At 46.9% G+C, this 16,978-nt stretch overlaps 1 protein-coding gene across 9 annotated transcripts in view; it reads right to left on the reverse strand.

Moving 5' to 3' along the window:
- Positions 1 to 16,978, reverse strand: part of Lpin1 (lipin 1) — an 83,805-nt gene that overhangs the window by 38,260 nt on the left and 28,567 nt on the right. For 4 of the 9 annotated variants that reach the window (XM_040271298.2, XM_078029648.1, XM_078029649.1 and 1 more), the window contains exons 2-7: positions 9,723 to 9,923; positions 9,006 to 9,101; positions 7,571 to 7,878; positions 5,977 to 6,102; positions 3,978 to 4,085; positions 636 to 765 (exon numbers count right to left, since the gene is read on the reverse strand). In XM_040271298.2, the coding sequence (XP_040127232.2) occupies positions 636 to 765; positions 3,978 to 4,085; positions 5,977 to 6,102; positions 7,571 to 7,878; positions 9,006 to 9,101; positions 9,723 to 9,923 (969 nt within the window). Of the gene's footprint in view, positions 1 to 635; positions 766 to 3,977; positions 4,086 to 5,976; positions 6,103 to 7,570; positions 7,879 to 9,005; positions 9,102 to 9,722; positions 9,924 to 12,599; positions 12,751 to 16,978 lie in introns of those variants that run through there. The other 5 variants (XM_021727784.3, XM_040271295.2, XM_040271300.2 and 2 more) reach the window with 3 other exon arrangements.

Consider the following 16,978-nt stretch of genomic DNA (forward strand, 5'->3'; position numbering starts at 1 on the left):
AGTGCAGAGTGAGCTGGCCTCCCAGGGCCTCCGCACCATGCATTCAGCTGCTTCTCTGCTTGCTGTTCAAAGAGTCAGATTCAGAGCTCTATCAACAATGAGGGCCCAAAAATATTTACCACTTGACAAATCAAAGCCTGAGAATTTCCTGGTTTATGAGGCTCACAACCTAGTGTCCTAGTCCACATCTGCCTGAGGGACACAGGAACACATGGATCCTGGCCCTCATAGCTCACTCAGCCCTTGATTCAAAGGGCTCAGCCTCAAGTGTCTCTTCCTGTGGTGCTTCTCCCATCACCACTGACCTCGCGGAAGTAACGCTGGGTGGGACTTTCTGTTTATGGCTTCTAGACACTGTGGTTTCTGTATAGGTTTTTTTTTGTTTGTTTTATAATTTTATTTTAGTTGTAATATAAATTGAAGACCCTTAGAGAGATCCTGTATGTTTAAAATATATAAATGCAAGACCCTTTTATAATGTTGGTAATGCACAAAAAAGCAACTCTGCTGTTCAATGTGGTTTTGTTGACTAATATCTCCTATGGTTACGCTTTGCTGTGATGTGACATTAATTGCTCATCATTAAACTTAGGTAGAAATCCTCCGTGTCGGGCGGGATGGAGGGGAAGACTCACCTTTGCTGCCTGTGGCAGCTCTCCCCAGAGCCAGAGCATTTCTAGGTTGCTCTTCAGTGCTGACCTGTCCGTCGACTTACTGACCAGCTCAGAATCACTTTTAGGCGTTGAGGGTCGGGAACCTGAAGGACTTAAAAAAATAAACCCATAATTTAGATAAGGAAAAACAATTTCCATTGCTTTTTGTCCAGGTCTGTGGTTCAAATAGCCCAGAAAATGCACCCAACACTGTCATTCTCTATGGAGCATAGCCTCATGACAATTCCTGATTTAGCCACCAGGGGTCCCGCATCTGTCTCTAGGTGTGAGTGGTCCCAGGGGGCAAGTCTTAAGAACCCGCTGCCAAGCAAGGTAGACAGTGAGAAATGGCTGTAGTGAGAAAAGGAACATTGAGAAAGAGAGAAGCAAAGGTAAAGGAAACTAGTTCCCTCCACCAAGACTACCATCCTTTCACACCTGTCCTGGGCTCGCCTCCCTGACTCCTTCCAAATCAAGTGTCCCAACTCCCAGACGGCTTCAGAGGATCCTGGCCAGCTCTGACATTACATTGAATATTGAAAATATTTACAAATCTGCATTAGTTCTGAAAACTAGAGAAACTGTATCATGTAGCAATTTCCACAGAGAAACTCTATAACAAGGCAGGAGCATCATCTCCCAAGCTCTCTTCCAGGGACACTCCCAATTTGCTAAGGCTCCTTCTGCACTGACCTCACACCACTTCACTCAGGCCAGCCTCTAAGTAAGTGGCTGCAACAGGCTGTTCCCTCCAGGTTTTCTATATTTTTACTCCTAACACCTGAACAAAGTTTTACTTCTGTCCAACCAAACTGGATAAAAGAATCAAATATGTTCAAGATTCCCATAGCACACTAAATAACAGAGACAAGAAGAAAATACCATTTACTTAATTCTTGAATTATTCCCCTATATCAATTTCCTCCAAGGGAAGATGGCAGAGTCTTTAAATAAAGCAGGAAACAAAGAGACCACAACTTCCCCTCACATCTCCTTTCACAGACCTTATCTAGCCTCCTCAGCAACCTCTCATTGATGCGCACGGTCTCCTTTATCTGTCTGAGTTAGAGTTCAACTCCAGCTGAATATAAACACTTTCCTCTCAGTAAAGGGAGAGCTAATGACGGTATGTAACTTGTGGCCAACAGAGGTGTTCCCTGTGGCTAACCGGATGTCCTTTAGTCAACTCATTTGCAGCCAACACACTGAATGCGCTCTTCCCACTGAGGTGCACATAGGCTGGTCCCTCCCACCTTGGTGCTGGCTGACCACTGAGTTTTCCAGGTGGCACGAGCTATGGGGCAGCCCCCACACTGCAGTTCATCTTTCTATGGGGAGGAGGCTCCTGATAAATCACACTACAAGGCTTACACCGTGAGACAGTGGAAGTGTATGTCTGTGTGTGTGTGTGCGTGTGCACACGCACGCACACACGCGCGCACACACACACACACACACAGTTATACTCTTAAGAAAGCTGTCCATGAGGAGGAATACTGGGTCCCGCACCTGCCTGCCTGGGTGGGGAGGGCTCACTGCCCCTCATCATCCTGCTTCCTCTCCCTCTATAACTGTGCTTTCCTCTCCTGGCACTCATGTGTCCGCAATCACATGTTCATACCACTGAAGCGAAAAAGGGAGGGCTGTGGCCCCTGAGTCCACTTCCCTGGGGCCCTCACGGAAGTCCACCCTGACCAGCTTCCTATTTAAAATCTCCTCCCTTCTACATTACACGCGAAATCTACTTACATTTTGTTCTCAGTTCTTGGGAACAGCAGTGGTCTGACCCATGGCACTGAGGTTGCTCTAGAGCAGGGCTCAGCTAACTGCTCCGGTCAAGGGCCCAGTGCAACAGACTGTGGGTCACATGGTCTGCTGCAACTGCTCGATTCTGGATTCTGCCACTGCAGCACAAAAGCAGCCCAGCCCGTATGCAAAGGGACTCGCTATGCTCCACAGAACTCCACAGAAGCACAGGGCAGACAGGACTGGACCCTGGGCTGACATTTGCCAACCTCTGCTCTAGAAGAATGAAGACGCTGAACATGGTGCCAGTGGCCCACCCCAGCTCTGTGGCCACTCACACTGCAGTCCTTCATGAAAGCTACATGTGGAGGGAGCCCATGGAGGCACTGAGGGGTATGAGTCCTGTGAAGGTCATAAGCTGGAGGCACCTCCTTCAGGGTAAATATGACACGACCATAAACACTGCCCTGCTCCAACAGACGCTGCACACACACACACACACACACACACACACACACACACACACACACACTTCACAACCAGCAGAGGGCACTGAGGTCCATGGAAGAGGAGCTGGGAGGAGACAGGCTGAGGCTGAGTGTGATTCATCAGAACTGTGATTCTAGAATGGCCCCTTATCAAACATCACACTTAAAGTAAAGGGTTATTCAAAAAGGAAGCCTACAAGGTTGCTGGCTAGCTGGCTATTTGCAAAAACAAGGCGTTCATCAGCCTGCACACTTCTCAGGACTTCCGCCAGCCCCAGGTGGGCTGTCAGCTGTAGCTACCCACGACCTGACCTCATTTTAAAATCACCCTTCTTCTTCACCACAGCCTCTCAATAAAGTGCACCCTGAGGCTTGGCTCCTTAATCAAAAAGAAAATAGGTTTCTCCTTGTAGAAATTCCCCATGGCTTCATTTGCTGAAGTTCCTATTCGAGTCGTGCAAGTCCACCAAGTTGGTAAGTCAAAGTGTGGACAGAGCTGAGGAGCCGAGAGCAGAAATCCCAGACAACAACATCAATGATGGTGCAAACGAGGTCCTGAAATCCATGCTGTGCTCTTCTCCTAAATCCTGCTCTAGAAATGCTGTGGAAAATTCTGAACCCATTATTCAGATAGCCTGATAGGCTACTGAAATATTTATAATAAATGATGACTTATACTAAACTGACCTCCTAAAAAGAGCTTGTAGGCTTATTTGTTGAACAACCCTAGACATAAAACAAAAGATCACATTCCCAATCTATATCTCATTACTCTAGTGTTCAAAGCACTCCATAGAATTAGGAAGAGTGATATGTCAACCATCATTTCCAGAGAGTCAAATTTAGGACTTTAAAAAAAAAAATCTAATAATCTACAAATATTTCAGGTGAAAGAAAAATAATCTATATGTATTTTCTTCAGAGGTGAGTTGGTTAGTAAAATAGATTTGTGTAGATCAAAACCTCCACTCCCTATCATTGACAGGCATATTCTTTATCGGTCATGTGGTTAATGGGAACAGACAGACTCAGGAGTTAGATCAACATTTCCACTGCTGAAAGCGCCCAGTCAGGAGCGCAGCACAACTACCTTTCTGAAGCATGGAAGTGGGAAGGCTGCGGAGGGCAGGAACTAGACAGGCCACCCTCGGCGGCAGCTGCAAGATGAGGGGGAGTCCTTTTGCCATCTACCGGGCTGCTGGACACACCACATGATACACATTGAAAGAAAGAAAAAAATCAGAGGTCAATTAAGTGAAACTTCTTGTAAACTTTTTAGCTACTCTCAACAGTAATGTCCATAAAAAAATGAAAACATTCAGGCTTCTGACAGCAGAGCTCTCTGGGCCAAGATTATGAAGAATTCAACTTAACTTTCCTGTTTTTACAAAAACAGGAAGGAAAACCCTATTTCAATTTCCATTTCATCCATATGCCCACAAAAGATGGCCTGTCTGACTGTAGCTTAGTGCTTAATCAGACCACATACCCAAAGTCTTGAGAGCATCTATGCTGTCAATTATCTCCGCATATGGAAATGTATCTACTTAGCCTAACTTGTAATTCCATTTAACAGTGGTCACTGTTGAATCATTATTCTAGATTATTCTAAATTCATAACGCAAAATACTAGACACAGAAAAACTTACTTGGGGCTGTGTTTAAAACATTTATTTTATATTCTTAAGACTAGTGTATAGATGTTTCAACCTACTAGTGTTTCTAAACACTGTGCACTGTTTCCTCCCATAGAGGTTATCCCCGCAGATCCAAGGAAAGGACACATGGGGCTCTGGAATGGCCCTGAGTCTATTCTGTTCAGTACAATGAGCCACTGGTCACATGTAGCCCTTGAGCACTTCAAATGTGGCCAGTCCAAATTGAGATGAGCTGTACATGGAATATGCAAAAGAATTTAAAACAGCATGAATACAGATCATGAACTATCTCATTGATTTTATCTTTAAATTGACTACTTGTGGAAATAATATTTCACTTATACTGGGTAAAATGAAATCAACCCTTAAAATTAATTTCACTCTTGATACTTTTTAAATATGGCTACCAAAAAAATTAAGATTACATATGTAGCTAAGCGCTGTATTTCCATCAGACAGGGCTGGTCTCTATCCATCAGAGCCCCAGGCTCACCCTGGGACCAACATTCGCTGCCAGCCCTGGCTGGGCACAGGCACAGGACACACCCACCCCCCAACATCAGCCCATGCTGCTGCCTCTCTCTTGAGATCACTCTGAGCCAACTGGACCCAGGAGAGTGCTCTGATGAGACCAGCCTCGGGTTGGAGTCCTCTACAGCACACAGAGCTGCAGGAGCTCGTCCAGCTCCATTTTAGGCCACTCCGAAGAACCACCCAAGGACGTGACTGTCCGTAGACAAGTATTTTTCTCACTTTTTTTCTCATTAACACCACACCCCTGAGCATTTCAAGAAATTAGTAGTCTGATCCCACTCCCTGGCATTCTAATGCCGTACCCTGTCAGAGATAGCAAGGCTTTATATCATCTAGGATCTGTTTGCCACCCAAGAACCAGGCAAAAGTGCTCCTGTGTTCTCCAAGGCTTCCCTGATTTAAATCTGTGGAGTCTTCGGGAAGGCGATCTGCACACCTAGCAGCCAAGTTCACCTGGGAGCTCCTAGGCAGCTCCATGTGTTCAGGGACATACACACTCTTGACAAGCAGCATGGGTTAGGTGAGGGGTAAGCCGTCACTGTAGCAGCCCTGAGGGACCTCAGCAGCTGGAACCTCTCTTCTCTGAACCTGACTTCACCAAGGACCATGACGGCCTCTACCACCCTGCCTCCTGCTAACAATCAGCACTTCATAACTAGCCAGCGTTTCTCCTCCAGCATCACCGGCAGACAGCTAACTCAGCAAATGAATTCAGTGTGTGATCTGCGCCTGTCCTGGTTTTACTCAGTACCTGCTACTCTACATTGAGGTTTTCTGGTCCTAATTGTTTTCTTTGGTATTTATATTCCATTATTTTCTTTGACATGCTTCCAGTAACTGGCTCCTAACTCTTTGGACAGGGACGAGTGAACCATGACCCACAGACAGGCAACTCACCTGGGGTTGGGGGACCACTCTCGATCTGAATTGGGGTATGATGCTGACTGGGGATAAGGCAAGACTGAGGGGAGGTTTTCCTTGGGAATCTCATCTTGGAATGGCGGTATGTCACTAGGAAGAGTTCTGGAGGAAAAAAGGTTAGAGTCAAAGAACTTCCAGGGACATATTCATAATAAAGTCAAGTTCTAAGTTCTTTCTCTAAGTATTTCATCAACCAGCGTGACAGCTTAGGTAGTGGAGAGACAAAAATATAGAGACGAGCACAAAAAATGTGTTTGTGTGTCAGGCTGAGTCACAAATTTAAAAATGCTTTGTTTAAGCATTTGGACTCAATCATAGGCACGTCACCCTGCTTTCCTGTCCCACTGCAGCATCTTACTGTCACCTTCTGCATTATACCTCACAAATGTATGAGAGGCAGATCTGACCCAAAGCCAGACCGAGGGATTACAAAACCCTTGCTATATGCAGGTGGAACTGCATTGTAACTACAGGGCCAGGCCTGAACCATGTTCTGTCAGCCAGAATAAATAAATGACATCAACCAAATGTATCTTTTCATCACCAAGCGAGGGCCACACTGCCCAGTCTCTGATGCATGAGCATGCTCACAGCAAGATGTGATTCACTCCTGTAGAGGCCATCTGCCTGCACCCACGACGAGGCCTGCAATGCCTGCAGCCAAGTTCCAGAGCTCAACATCACCCAGAAGTGCAAGAACAAGCCCAGCCCCCACTTCTGCACCCACAGCAGTCTGGAGGCCACTGGAGTGAGGAAGAGCATCACTGCCCACCCACCTTCATCTTTAGCCAGAAAAAAATAAATCCTATCCTGAACAAGGAAGCAGGGACATTCCTGTTGCTCCTTATCCCCTGTTTACGTTAACAAGATGTAAAAATAATTATCAAAAAGAACACTAAATTATATGTAAAATAGCAAGTATTCTTTAAAAATGAGTTTTGTCTTCCTAACTGGCATTTTTCACCAAAATTGCAATATATAAAAACAGAATTTCACTACACTCTTAGAAACAAACAAAAAAAAATAGGGGTAAAAATATCCATTAAACTTTGTGTCTAGCCTAAATTAAGGACACAGTGGGGATGCAGATTAAAGTGAGCATGCACTAGTCATTTCAACCTCAGCCTGTCACATGTCAGCAACCTACAAATAGCCAACAGCCACTCGCAGAGCTGGTGCTCAAAACAGAGCCCAGAGCTCCTGTACACGCTTCTTAGGCTGCTAAGGCCCTGGGTTTCACCCCCAGCACCGAAAACTAACTAACAAGGTCTGAGAAAATGACTTTGTTCACCCACTGCTCATCGACTGCGTCCTGCTTCCGGGTTCTACTCTGAGCTGAACTTGGCGGCCACGGAGCTGGCCCTCTCCTGCACTCTCCCAGTGAGAAGCTACACAGAATCTCAACTCCACTCAGGACACTCGATTCCAAAATCCAGACTAAAGGGCTTAAAAGTAAGAAATTCTGAGGAGTTAAAAAAAAAAACAAAAAAAAAAAACCAAAGAACTTATAAAAACCATCTTAAAAGCTACTTCCTCCAACCCCATGTGCCCGCCCTCCCTGGGCCTTCACCTGCTGCCGTCCAGCGGCCCTGAGTCCTCATCCGAGCTCATCTCTATGGGAAACATGTCTTCGTCCTCAGACGTGTTCGTGTTGTCATCCCTCTTCAGGCTGTCCAGTTGGGACTTCCTCCTCCTTTTCCGCCTCTTCTTTACCAAGGAGCCACTGGACGAGGTCTCGCTGGGTGGCACAACCTGGGGAGGCGTGCAAGGGTCCAGGCTCCTCACCCTGTCTGCCGAGTTCCTTTTCAGCTGGGACTCCATTCTCGAAGCTCCTTCGGACAGGATAGGGGAGGTGGCCAGGTACATGGGGATCACTTCCTGGGGAAAGGATGCATTTACAAGAGTCCGATTAATTTGGGCTCAAGGAGCAACAGCCAGGTCAGCAATTTACCAAATGCCACTGTATTCACATAATTAGAACCCAGTGAATCAAGAACCAGAGATTTCAAGCCTCCACAATTCCTCCCCACCTGAAATACCCAGAGCAGAGAGAAAAGGAAGGGCTCTAGGTCACCCCTTGGTGCTAGAAGGCGACTCGGCTCTGCACTCTGTCGTGGGTGTCCATGTGGGTGGGGGAGACAGGCAGAGCAAATGTGTGTGTGCCTTTTAAATATTTATTCTCTTTGTTTCTATTTGTTCTCTTTTCAACTTTTTTATTTCTTTTTATTTTTGTGTGTGAGCCAGCACTGTCCATGATCAGTGGTGCAGACGCAGCGCATCTTCCAGCAGCCTCCCAGATGCCCAGTGAGGGGGAGGGGAGCAGGCCACTGCAGGGTGCAGCCGCTGTGGCCTCCTAGCCCACAACACTTCTTGCAGCTAATAGGTGTGAACAGGTTGAAAAGGCAAGTGGCTGCTTGAGCATGAAGAGGTTCCGTCAGGACACCTTTAGGAACCATCAGGCATCCTCAGGCCTTCGCGTTCACAGAGACAGAGCAGACAGCTGGGGTCCCTGACAGCCACAGGGCCATGACAGGACAGGGCCCTCCCGCTTCGGACCTCACAGGAACACCAGCACCCTTAGGCCTGGGGCTACAGGGAGCCATTCCTTCCCACCATGCCCTCTGCTGGTAAAAGGCTCTAGTTCACAAGGATCTCAAGGAGGAATCACTACTTAGATACCTTCAGTGAGCAAAAGAGTTCAAGGGGAAGTAGGTACAGCTCTGTGGCAGAGCTTGCCTAGCATGAGCAGTGCCTGTGTTCAAACCCTGGTCCCTCCAAAAACATTTAAAAATTAAAAAGTAGTTTGGTTTGTCTTGGAAGGAAACCAGTAAATCTTTGCAGCCTTGGATTTGGCAAAGGAGTCCTAGCTAGGTAGGACACCAAACAATGAACAACAAAATGAAAACTAGAATAATTAAAAGTTAAACAAAATCCTTTTAAAGAGAAAGAAAAAATAGGCAAAGCTCAAAACGTGGAAGTGACTCTGACCACACAGCCTTCCTCACCTGATCATTATCAGTCTCTTGAACAAAAAATGCTTCTCCATTATCACCCAACTTCATATGCAAATCCACGGATTCACCGTTGATTTCTATGTCAACCTGAGGGAAAGGCATGGTTAGGAACACAGGAGCTCCACCAGGACACCTCAGGGAGCAGCCACACCCCCACACACTTCAACCCCAGTGCCCTGAGCACTGGGGTCCTGAACTAAGAGGCCCTTGACCATGAGGGACGAGACCCAGAATGGAAGAGCTCCTCAGAGCCCACCTGGGGTCCAGTCTCTCCTTTTCTAATGTAGGGGCTGAACCCAGGGTCTCACAGCTGGTGAGTGGTAAGAGTTCAACTTCAGACTACGTCAACACCTCCCCAGCTAAGCACTGGTCCTGGGAGAGAGCAATTCAAGGAGGAATCCAGTGCCAGCCTGTGAGCCTTCTGGCTGAGGCCTCAGCAGAAGAGAGCAGAGGCAGGTCAGCGGTGCCCCACGGTCCCCCTGAGCCACAGAACCCGGGCCTTGATAAACAGCTGGGCCTCTATCTTTCAGAGTAACTGACAGTCACAGCCACTGGAGCAGTTTGAATTAGTGACTGTCAACTCAGGGAACTGCCATTCCCAAGGGACAGCTAACAGCCAGGTCTCAGAGCTCAGGGTGTGCAACAACACAGAAGCAGGATGCAGTCCTTAAGGAAGCCGTGCACTGGCTGACGGGGCCCAAGTCTCACCACTTTCTCCCGGGAACGCAGAACCCCCATCTTCCCGAAGCGGACATGGAAAGGGGAGCACTGCAGACTCCCATTGGGCTGCCGGATGACAATGATATCGATGCATCCCGACAGAGTAGCAGGGTTCAACCCCTTGTAGAGCTCCTTCACAGTGACAAACACCTGGCCGGCCAGCTGCCCAACGTAGTTCATGGTCTGGGCCTAGGAGACAGAACAGATAGGACACACACAGTCAACCAGGGAAGCCACCAGAGCCAATCAAAGTGAACAACTCCCCATACAACTCACACATTCCACCTTCACAGTGCTCAGATTATTTTATTTCTGGAATGTTCTCCACACACCCACCACCACCAGCAACACCCTCTACCCAGGCAGGGCCCACCCAGCCCAGAGAGCCTAAGCCCCATGAAGACAAACTGCAGGTGTCACCAGGGTGTCTTCTCTGATGCCTGTGAGCCCTGTCTGCGGAGTTCTCATGGCTGCTGCCACCTGTGCCTGCTCTGCCAAGGTGCACAGGTCTCACACACTAAATATTCCTCAGGAGAGAGGCTCTATTCTAGACAGCTGGCACCCCGAATGTACAGCAGCTGAGAGAAACTACTTCCACCTGAGAAGGGAAGCAACTGACTGCTCATTTCTAACAGTCCCCAGCCAGGTCCTTGCCTGCGGACTCTTCTCCCACCACTGGAGGGACACGCGCACTGTGCTGCCGTCTGCCTGCCCACAGCCTCTCACCTGCCACTCTGCAAAGGTTCAGGGCCCTGCAAATGTTCAGGGCATCTACTCACAAAAAAGATGGAGCCCTGGGGCACAGAGGTGCGGAAGGGTAGGGAGAGCAACTTCAAATGCTCGACAGCATAGCAGGATAACTAGAGTTCACACTAATTCAATGGAATTTTCCAAAATATTCAATCTTGAAAATTGAGTATTCCAAAATAGCTAGTAGAAAGGATTTTGACTCTTCCCAACGCAATGAAATGATATGTCTGAGGTGACATATTTGCTGGTTACCTTAACCATTACACATCATACATGCACTAATGTCACACTCTACCCCATAAATATTACAATTACTGTGTGTTAATTAAAAATAAAAATACATTTTAAGACACAGTCCCTTGTTCCCCAAAGGGACTTGAAGACTTGGGTCGGACTGAGAGGCACTACATAAGTAACTAAAAAAAGTCAGCATTGCTGCGTTTAAATGCAGGCTAGGGGAGGTGTGACCTAGGAAAGAGACCCAGAGCGGGTCCTGGGAAGCCCCAATTTACAGCCAGTCGGTCGGAAGAGCAGGAGGTCGGAAGAGCAGGAGGCTGCAGCTTGCAGGTGGCACTCAACATGGGTACAGTCTCATCAGTACAGTCTCGTCAGTACAGTCTCGTGGGCCAAGCCCATCACCTGTGGGATGTGACACTAGCTCCAGGTGACACAGAACCCGCTGGTATCTGCCAAGAACTGGAGAAATGCTTGGTATGGAAGAGACCACACTATTGGAGTCAGAGTACTAGGTGAGAGCAAACAGTTTTCTTTTTATTCTTAATAAGCTATACTATTCTCATTGATCAAGCCCTGGCCTTCCAGTTTTAGGAAAAAAAAAAATCTTATATAAGCCTCACCTCTACCCTATGAACTAGGCATAAGTGTAAGCGGAAACATGCTCGGAGGTGGCAAGTCAGATGCCCTGCATGCATGAGTTCTGCCTTAGAACTGGCCAGGGACCTGGAAGTAACGAAGGAAGCCTGCAAGAAAAGAGCACAGGAAACCCTCTCTGGCTCCTTTGTGATTTTAGGGGAGGCTCCAGAATGATCCACTTCCTGCCACCACTGAGGAATCCAGCAGACCCTGTAGCCAGCACATTTGAGGGGCTCAGACCTGCCTTCCTCTCAAACAAGTAAATGCCAGAGCTGTCAATCTGTCCTGATACAAACACATGCCTTTTCTAAGTTTGCCAGTGGTGCAGGTTCACCTAACTTCATGCGAAGGCGAGGGGTCCTGAAAAGGTGTGCAATATAAAACTCATTCTCTGTAACCCTGACACTTCTTTCAGCAAATCTCTCCATAAAAGAAATTATCACCCCAGAAGTTACACTGAGGTTTTGGTATGCTGCACTGTGCTGAGTGTGAGCAGCATGTGTGCACAGTGTCAAAGGCATACGTACAGCTTTTGCCTTGCACATCTCATTCTCATGTGTCTCTCACAAGAATCTGCAGATACAGACCTTTCAGAAGGGAGCTAGAGACAAGCCCCAGTGCAGCAAAGTCCGTATCCAAGACTTCAGGGCTTGGAGTTCAGTGCAAGACTGGAAATGGGGTCTCTGGATTCTGAAGCGGGCCTTGGATGAGTTTTGTCTCTCCCATCCCCCAGAGCTTCCTAATCTCCTCAACCTTGAATATATATACAGACTATGCTTATCACTGAATGAAGGACTGCTGGTATTTTTCATGCATATGAAAAAAAAAGCTCCTAATGGGATGGTATTCGCACATCTCTGCAGCCCAGCTTCCCTCTGCATGAAGGCCTGGATGACCTGCAAGGTCCAATTTCAGCTCTAATCAGGCCAAGATAAAAGCTGCACTCCTTCACACTCAGCAACCTAATAGGCATCTTTAATAATTTAAACTAATTGTTGCTCTGCTCTCCTGTCCTCCAGAACAAAGCATCCCTCCCCCTCAGAGTAAAAAAACTCAAGGTGATCTCCCAGAATCTGAAAAGTTTCAAACCAGAAGGATCCTGAGCACATTGCTGCTCCAAGGGCCTTATGTTAAGGAAATAAGCCCTTACACGGAAAGTGCCTTGAGCAGAGCTCCCCGGAACTGCACCCCCATCCCCTGTGGCAGAAGGAGCCAAGACTGGTTTTCTGCTTGCTCACCCACCGTGGGTGCCACTAGTTGAAGCTGGAGTACTTTCCTACTGCAAGCAGCCAGAAGGCGCTGCCATCACAACTGCTGTTGGTCTTCGGAGGAAACCAGTAGCTCCGATACCTGCTGCTCTCCCCTCTATGGATAACTTCTCTGCGAATCTGAAAACGCCTCCATGCAGAAGCAGAAATCTACTCAACAGTTAAACAAGCATTAAGGTTAAGGTAATAAATTTTATCTTATGTGTATTTCACGACGATTATTTTTAAGAGGGAGAACACCATATTAACCAGAACTCATTCCAGGAAGATGAATACCATTCGATTAAAAAACTTCTTTGACATCAACGTGGGGTAGAGGAGTAATGCCTCCCCAGGAGGCAAGATAGGTGGGGCCAGGGTAAACCCAGTCACACAGGCACCTGCTTGGCTGAGGGTACACAGGTGCTGGGGGCACCCAGGGCTCTTTTCTCCGTCCCTCTCCAGGTTTTCTTCTGAATAAATAATACGCAAATATTTAAAGATTACAAGAATAAACCAGCTGGGCGGAAATTCCCAAATTTCACTTTCTCCTGTTGCATTTAAAGTAAAATTCTTAAGGAAGAAATTAATTCAATTTGCCTGAAGAAGCCAGACAAAAACCGGCCCAGATGGGCTGACTCCTAACATGCCATGATCTCAGATGACCTCATCAGTCGCTATTTGCGTTTCCTGGTGTTGGAAGACACCTAACCAGGCAGTAAGGCAGTACTTGTTTTGAAGAAGAAAGTACGTAAATAACTTCAAGGTAACAGAAGGTAAGGAAAAGCTTAGGAACAAAACAAAATGCTTACATTTCCTGTTCAACAGCGTAAGATACCTGCTACTCATCCCCCATTCCACACGGCCTTAAAACCTACTGGTTTCAATCTCACAATGTGGCGCAAACCTTGCAGGTTCCACAGTCCCTAGTTTAAAAGCTTTTGACAGAGAATCCAGTCAATTATCAGCAAAACTCCTGGGGCCAGACTGGGTTCTCGAAGCTGGACCGCCTGCTTTCTGAGAAACTGTGAGGTTACAAAAACACGCAAGCTCTCGTTCTTGCTGAACACACATCTGTCTTCCAGTCTGGACCACTGGATATTCTTTCCTGGGTAAATTCTGCCTAGATAAATGTGGAGGTCGTGGAGGGAGCTCCTGGGGGGCATGGAGGGATCTCCTCCTTCAAGGCCCCCCGCCCAGGATGGCAGGCAGCACCCTATAATTAATCTGCACAACTCCTGGCAACTACAGACACCCAAGGGCATCGACACCCCAACCCCGCATGGTCCCAGAAGGGCAGCACTGCTGACACTGTCAAAATGGCACAGTGACCAGAGTCTCGAGGCTCCTCACCTAGCTGTTACATTAGAAGATTCTGCTTTAGTCCAAATTTGGAAGAATCCACCTCCAGGCTTCACAAATTGCCAAGAAACACTGCTTTCTTGGAACTTGAGTCAAAATTCAAAAGCTCTGCCACAGCTCTCATTGCCCCACAAGTTCTGCTAACCCCATCCACTTCTAGAAGATCAAGTTCAGCTTAAGATGGCCTCATCCAGCCCTCTGGAAAAACAAGCAAAATATATAAAAAGTTCACAAGAAGAAATACATCTGGTCCATAATATATGAGAAGAAAATACCATTCACAGAGATATGCAAGTCAAATGTGGCCTTTAGAGGGTCTAAAAACTTCCTAAGAACTGCTGGATTGGTGAGGTGGGAATTAGACACATACCCCTCATGAGGTCATCAATGGGGTCAACTCTGTTGCAACAGCTACCCTTTCATATACACATGCTAACAAACCCCAGCAATTCCACTGCTACAAACTCATCTACAGACATAGTAAGATCCTAGGTCAAAGACAGTAATTGCTGTCTCCTTATAATAGGGAAAATTAGGAATAACTTGAATAACTTAAATATCTACACAACTCTGTATTAATAAATTACCAACCACACCATTGTTATGTTTAAATGTGGTGTCCCCCAAAAGCTCATGTGTGAGACAATGCAAAAGGTGCAGAAAAGAAAGGATTGGGTTATGAGAGCCTTACCCAATCAGTGAATTGATCACCTGACGGGATTAACTGAGTGGTAACTGAAGGCAGGTGGGGTATGGCTGGAGGAGGTGGGGCATTGGGGGCATGGCTTTGGGGTATACATTTTGCATCTGGTGAGTGGAGTCTCTCTCTGCTTCCTGATCGTCTGTGAGCTGCTTCCCGATCGTCTGTGAGCTGCTTCCCACACTCTTCCACCATGTTCTGCCTCACCTCAAGCCCTGAGGAATGGAGCTAGCCTTGGACTAAGACCTCTGAAACCATGAGCCCTCAAATAAACTTTTCCTCCTCTATAATTGTTCTGGTCAGATCTTTTAGTCACAACAGCAAAAACGCTGACTGAAACAGAAACTGGTACCAGGAGTGGGGTCGTTGCTATGACTAACCTGACCATGTGGTTCAGAGGCTTCTGGAGCAGGTTGGAATTGGAATTTTTACATGTTTAGCAATGCAAGCTGGAAATGCTTTAGACTGCTGTAAGCGGAGCTTAATGATTAATTCTGGTGGGAGTTCATCAAACCAAAATGCCAATGGGACTGTGAATGGTGAAGGCTCAAGAGGAAAAGGAGGACACTGGTGGTTACAGAGTAGAGGCCATTCCTGTCATGTTCTGGCTGAGAAGTTGTCTGCATTTTGCCCATATCCTGGTACTTTCTGTGAAGCTGATTCTTAATCTGGCAGAAGAAAGGTCTAGATAGCATAGCATTCAGGCCTTGGCGTGGATATTGCTGGCGGCTTTTAGCCAAATTTATTGTGATAATCAGAAGCAGACAGCAGAGCAGATTTGAAAAACTTGGACTAGAAAAGTGGGAGTAAAACTGGGGCTAAGGTAGTTGAGTTGTTAAAAACATTACCACTGCTCAAGAAATGCTAAAGACTTCTGCGAGACAAAAAGAAAGATGGCTGGAGGGCATCTCAGGAGCTGGCAAGACCTATTTCAGACTCACAGAAGTAAAAGTAAAAATTCTCTGGAGAAGAGACCAATGGGGCACCCTTCTTGCACCAGGAGCCCTAGGAGGTTTGTTCAAAGTGCTCAGCCACCCAGACACTCGGAGGCTGGTGCAAACAGGATCCCTGGAGGCTTGGCTACTGCTCAAGATGATGGTGCTGGTTCTGCCAGAATGCAGGATGCTGGAATTAGGGGGTCACGGAGGCTTCCAGTAAGATTTCAAAGGAAGGCCTGGGAGGCCAGGCAAAATGCCACAGGGTTGGAGTCCCTGCAGACAGCCCCTGAGAAGGTGATGTGTGGAGATTTGAGGAGGAAGCTGAAGCTGCAGTGGAGACCCCCCAAGATTAAAAAATACCAGTAACATGGGACATCATCCTAGGAAAGCTGCAGGAATTGAGCAGAGGTAAGCCAACAGAAAAGCCATTTGGGCTGCAACCAACGTGGCCACAGGGGCAGAAGCCCTCTGGAGAGGACATCTTGCTATGTGCTCCAGATGCCACACACAGAACTACAGGACTTGTTTGCCCAGCTGGATTTTGGTCTTCCTTTGGTCCCCTCCCGTTTTTCTATGGCCCTATTTTTGTGAATGAAATGTTTACTGGATACCTGTAAATTGCTTTTAATTTTATAGGAGCTTACAATGCAAGACTGCCTTGAGCCTCAGAGAAGACTCTGGACCTGAACTTTGAGCAATCTTGGAACTGCTGAGACCATGGGGACTCTTAGGAATGGGCTAAATGTATTTTGCATTGTCAGACGAGTGTAAGTTTTGGAGGGCCAGGAGAAGAATGTTCTGATTTAGATGTGGTATCCCCCAAAAGCTCACATGTGAGACAACGCAAGAAGTTGTATGAAAAAAATGACTGGGTTATGAGAGCCTTCACCTGATGAGATTGAGTGGTAACTGAAGCAGGTGGGATGTGGCTGGAGGAGGTGAGTGGAGTCTCTTCTCTCTGCCATACTCTTCCGCCATGTTCTGCCTCACCTTGAGCCCTGAGGAATAGAGCTGGCCTTCTATGGACGAAGACCTCTAAAACTGTGAGCCCTCAACTTTTCCTTCTCTACAATTGTTCTGGTCAGATCTTTCAGTCACAGCAGCAAAAAAGCCAAGTAAAACAACCATAGAATGGAATATTATGAGGACATTAAAAATGGGAAGAGAGAGGCATTGCTCCATGAATACTAAAACTGGAAAGCCATACACTGAATAGCAAAAGGTGCCAAACTATTCATAACATGAACCCATATTAAAATGAGTTAAATGATTAAAGCAAAGGACATTTACACATATTCTGACACACACCAAAAAACAATGGGATGAGTTAAATCCCAAACAAGATTCACAGGGCTCACCCCTGCGGCCAGTGCT

This window comes from Ictidomys tridecemlineatus, chromosome 12, assembly GCF_052094955.1.
Source record: "Ictidomys tridecemlineatus isolate mIctTri1 chromosome 12, mIctTri1.hap1, whole genome shotgun sequence".
In the NCBI taxonomy this organism is placed as follows: domain Eukaryota; kingdom Metazoa; phylum Chordata; class Mammalia; order Rodentia; family Sciuridae; genus Ictidomys; species Ictidomys tridecemlineatus.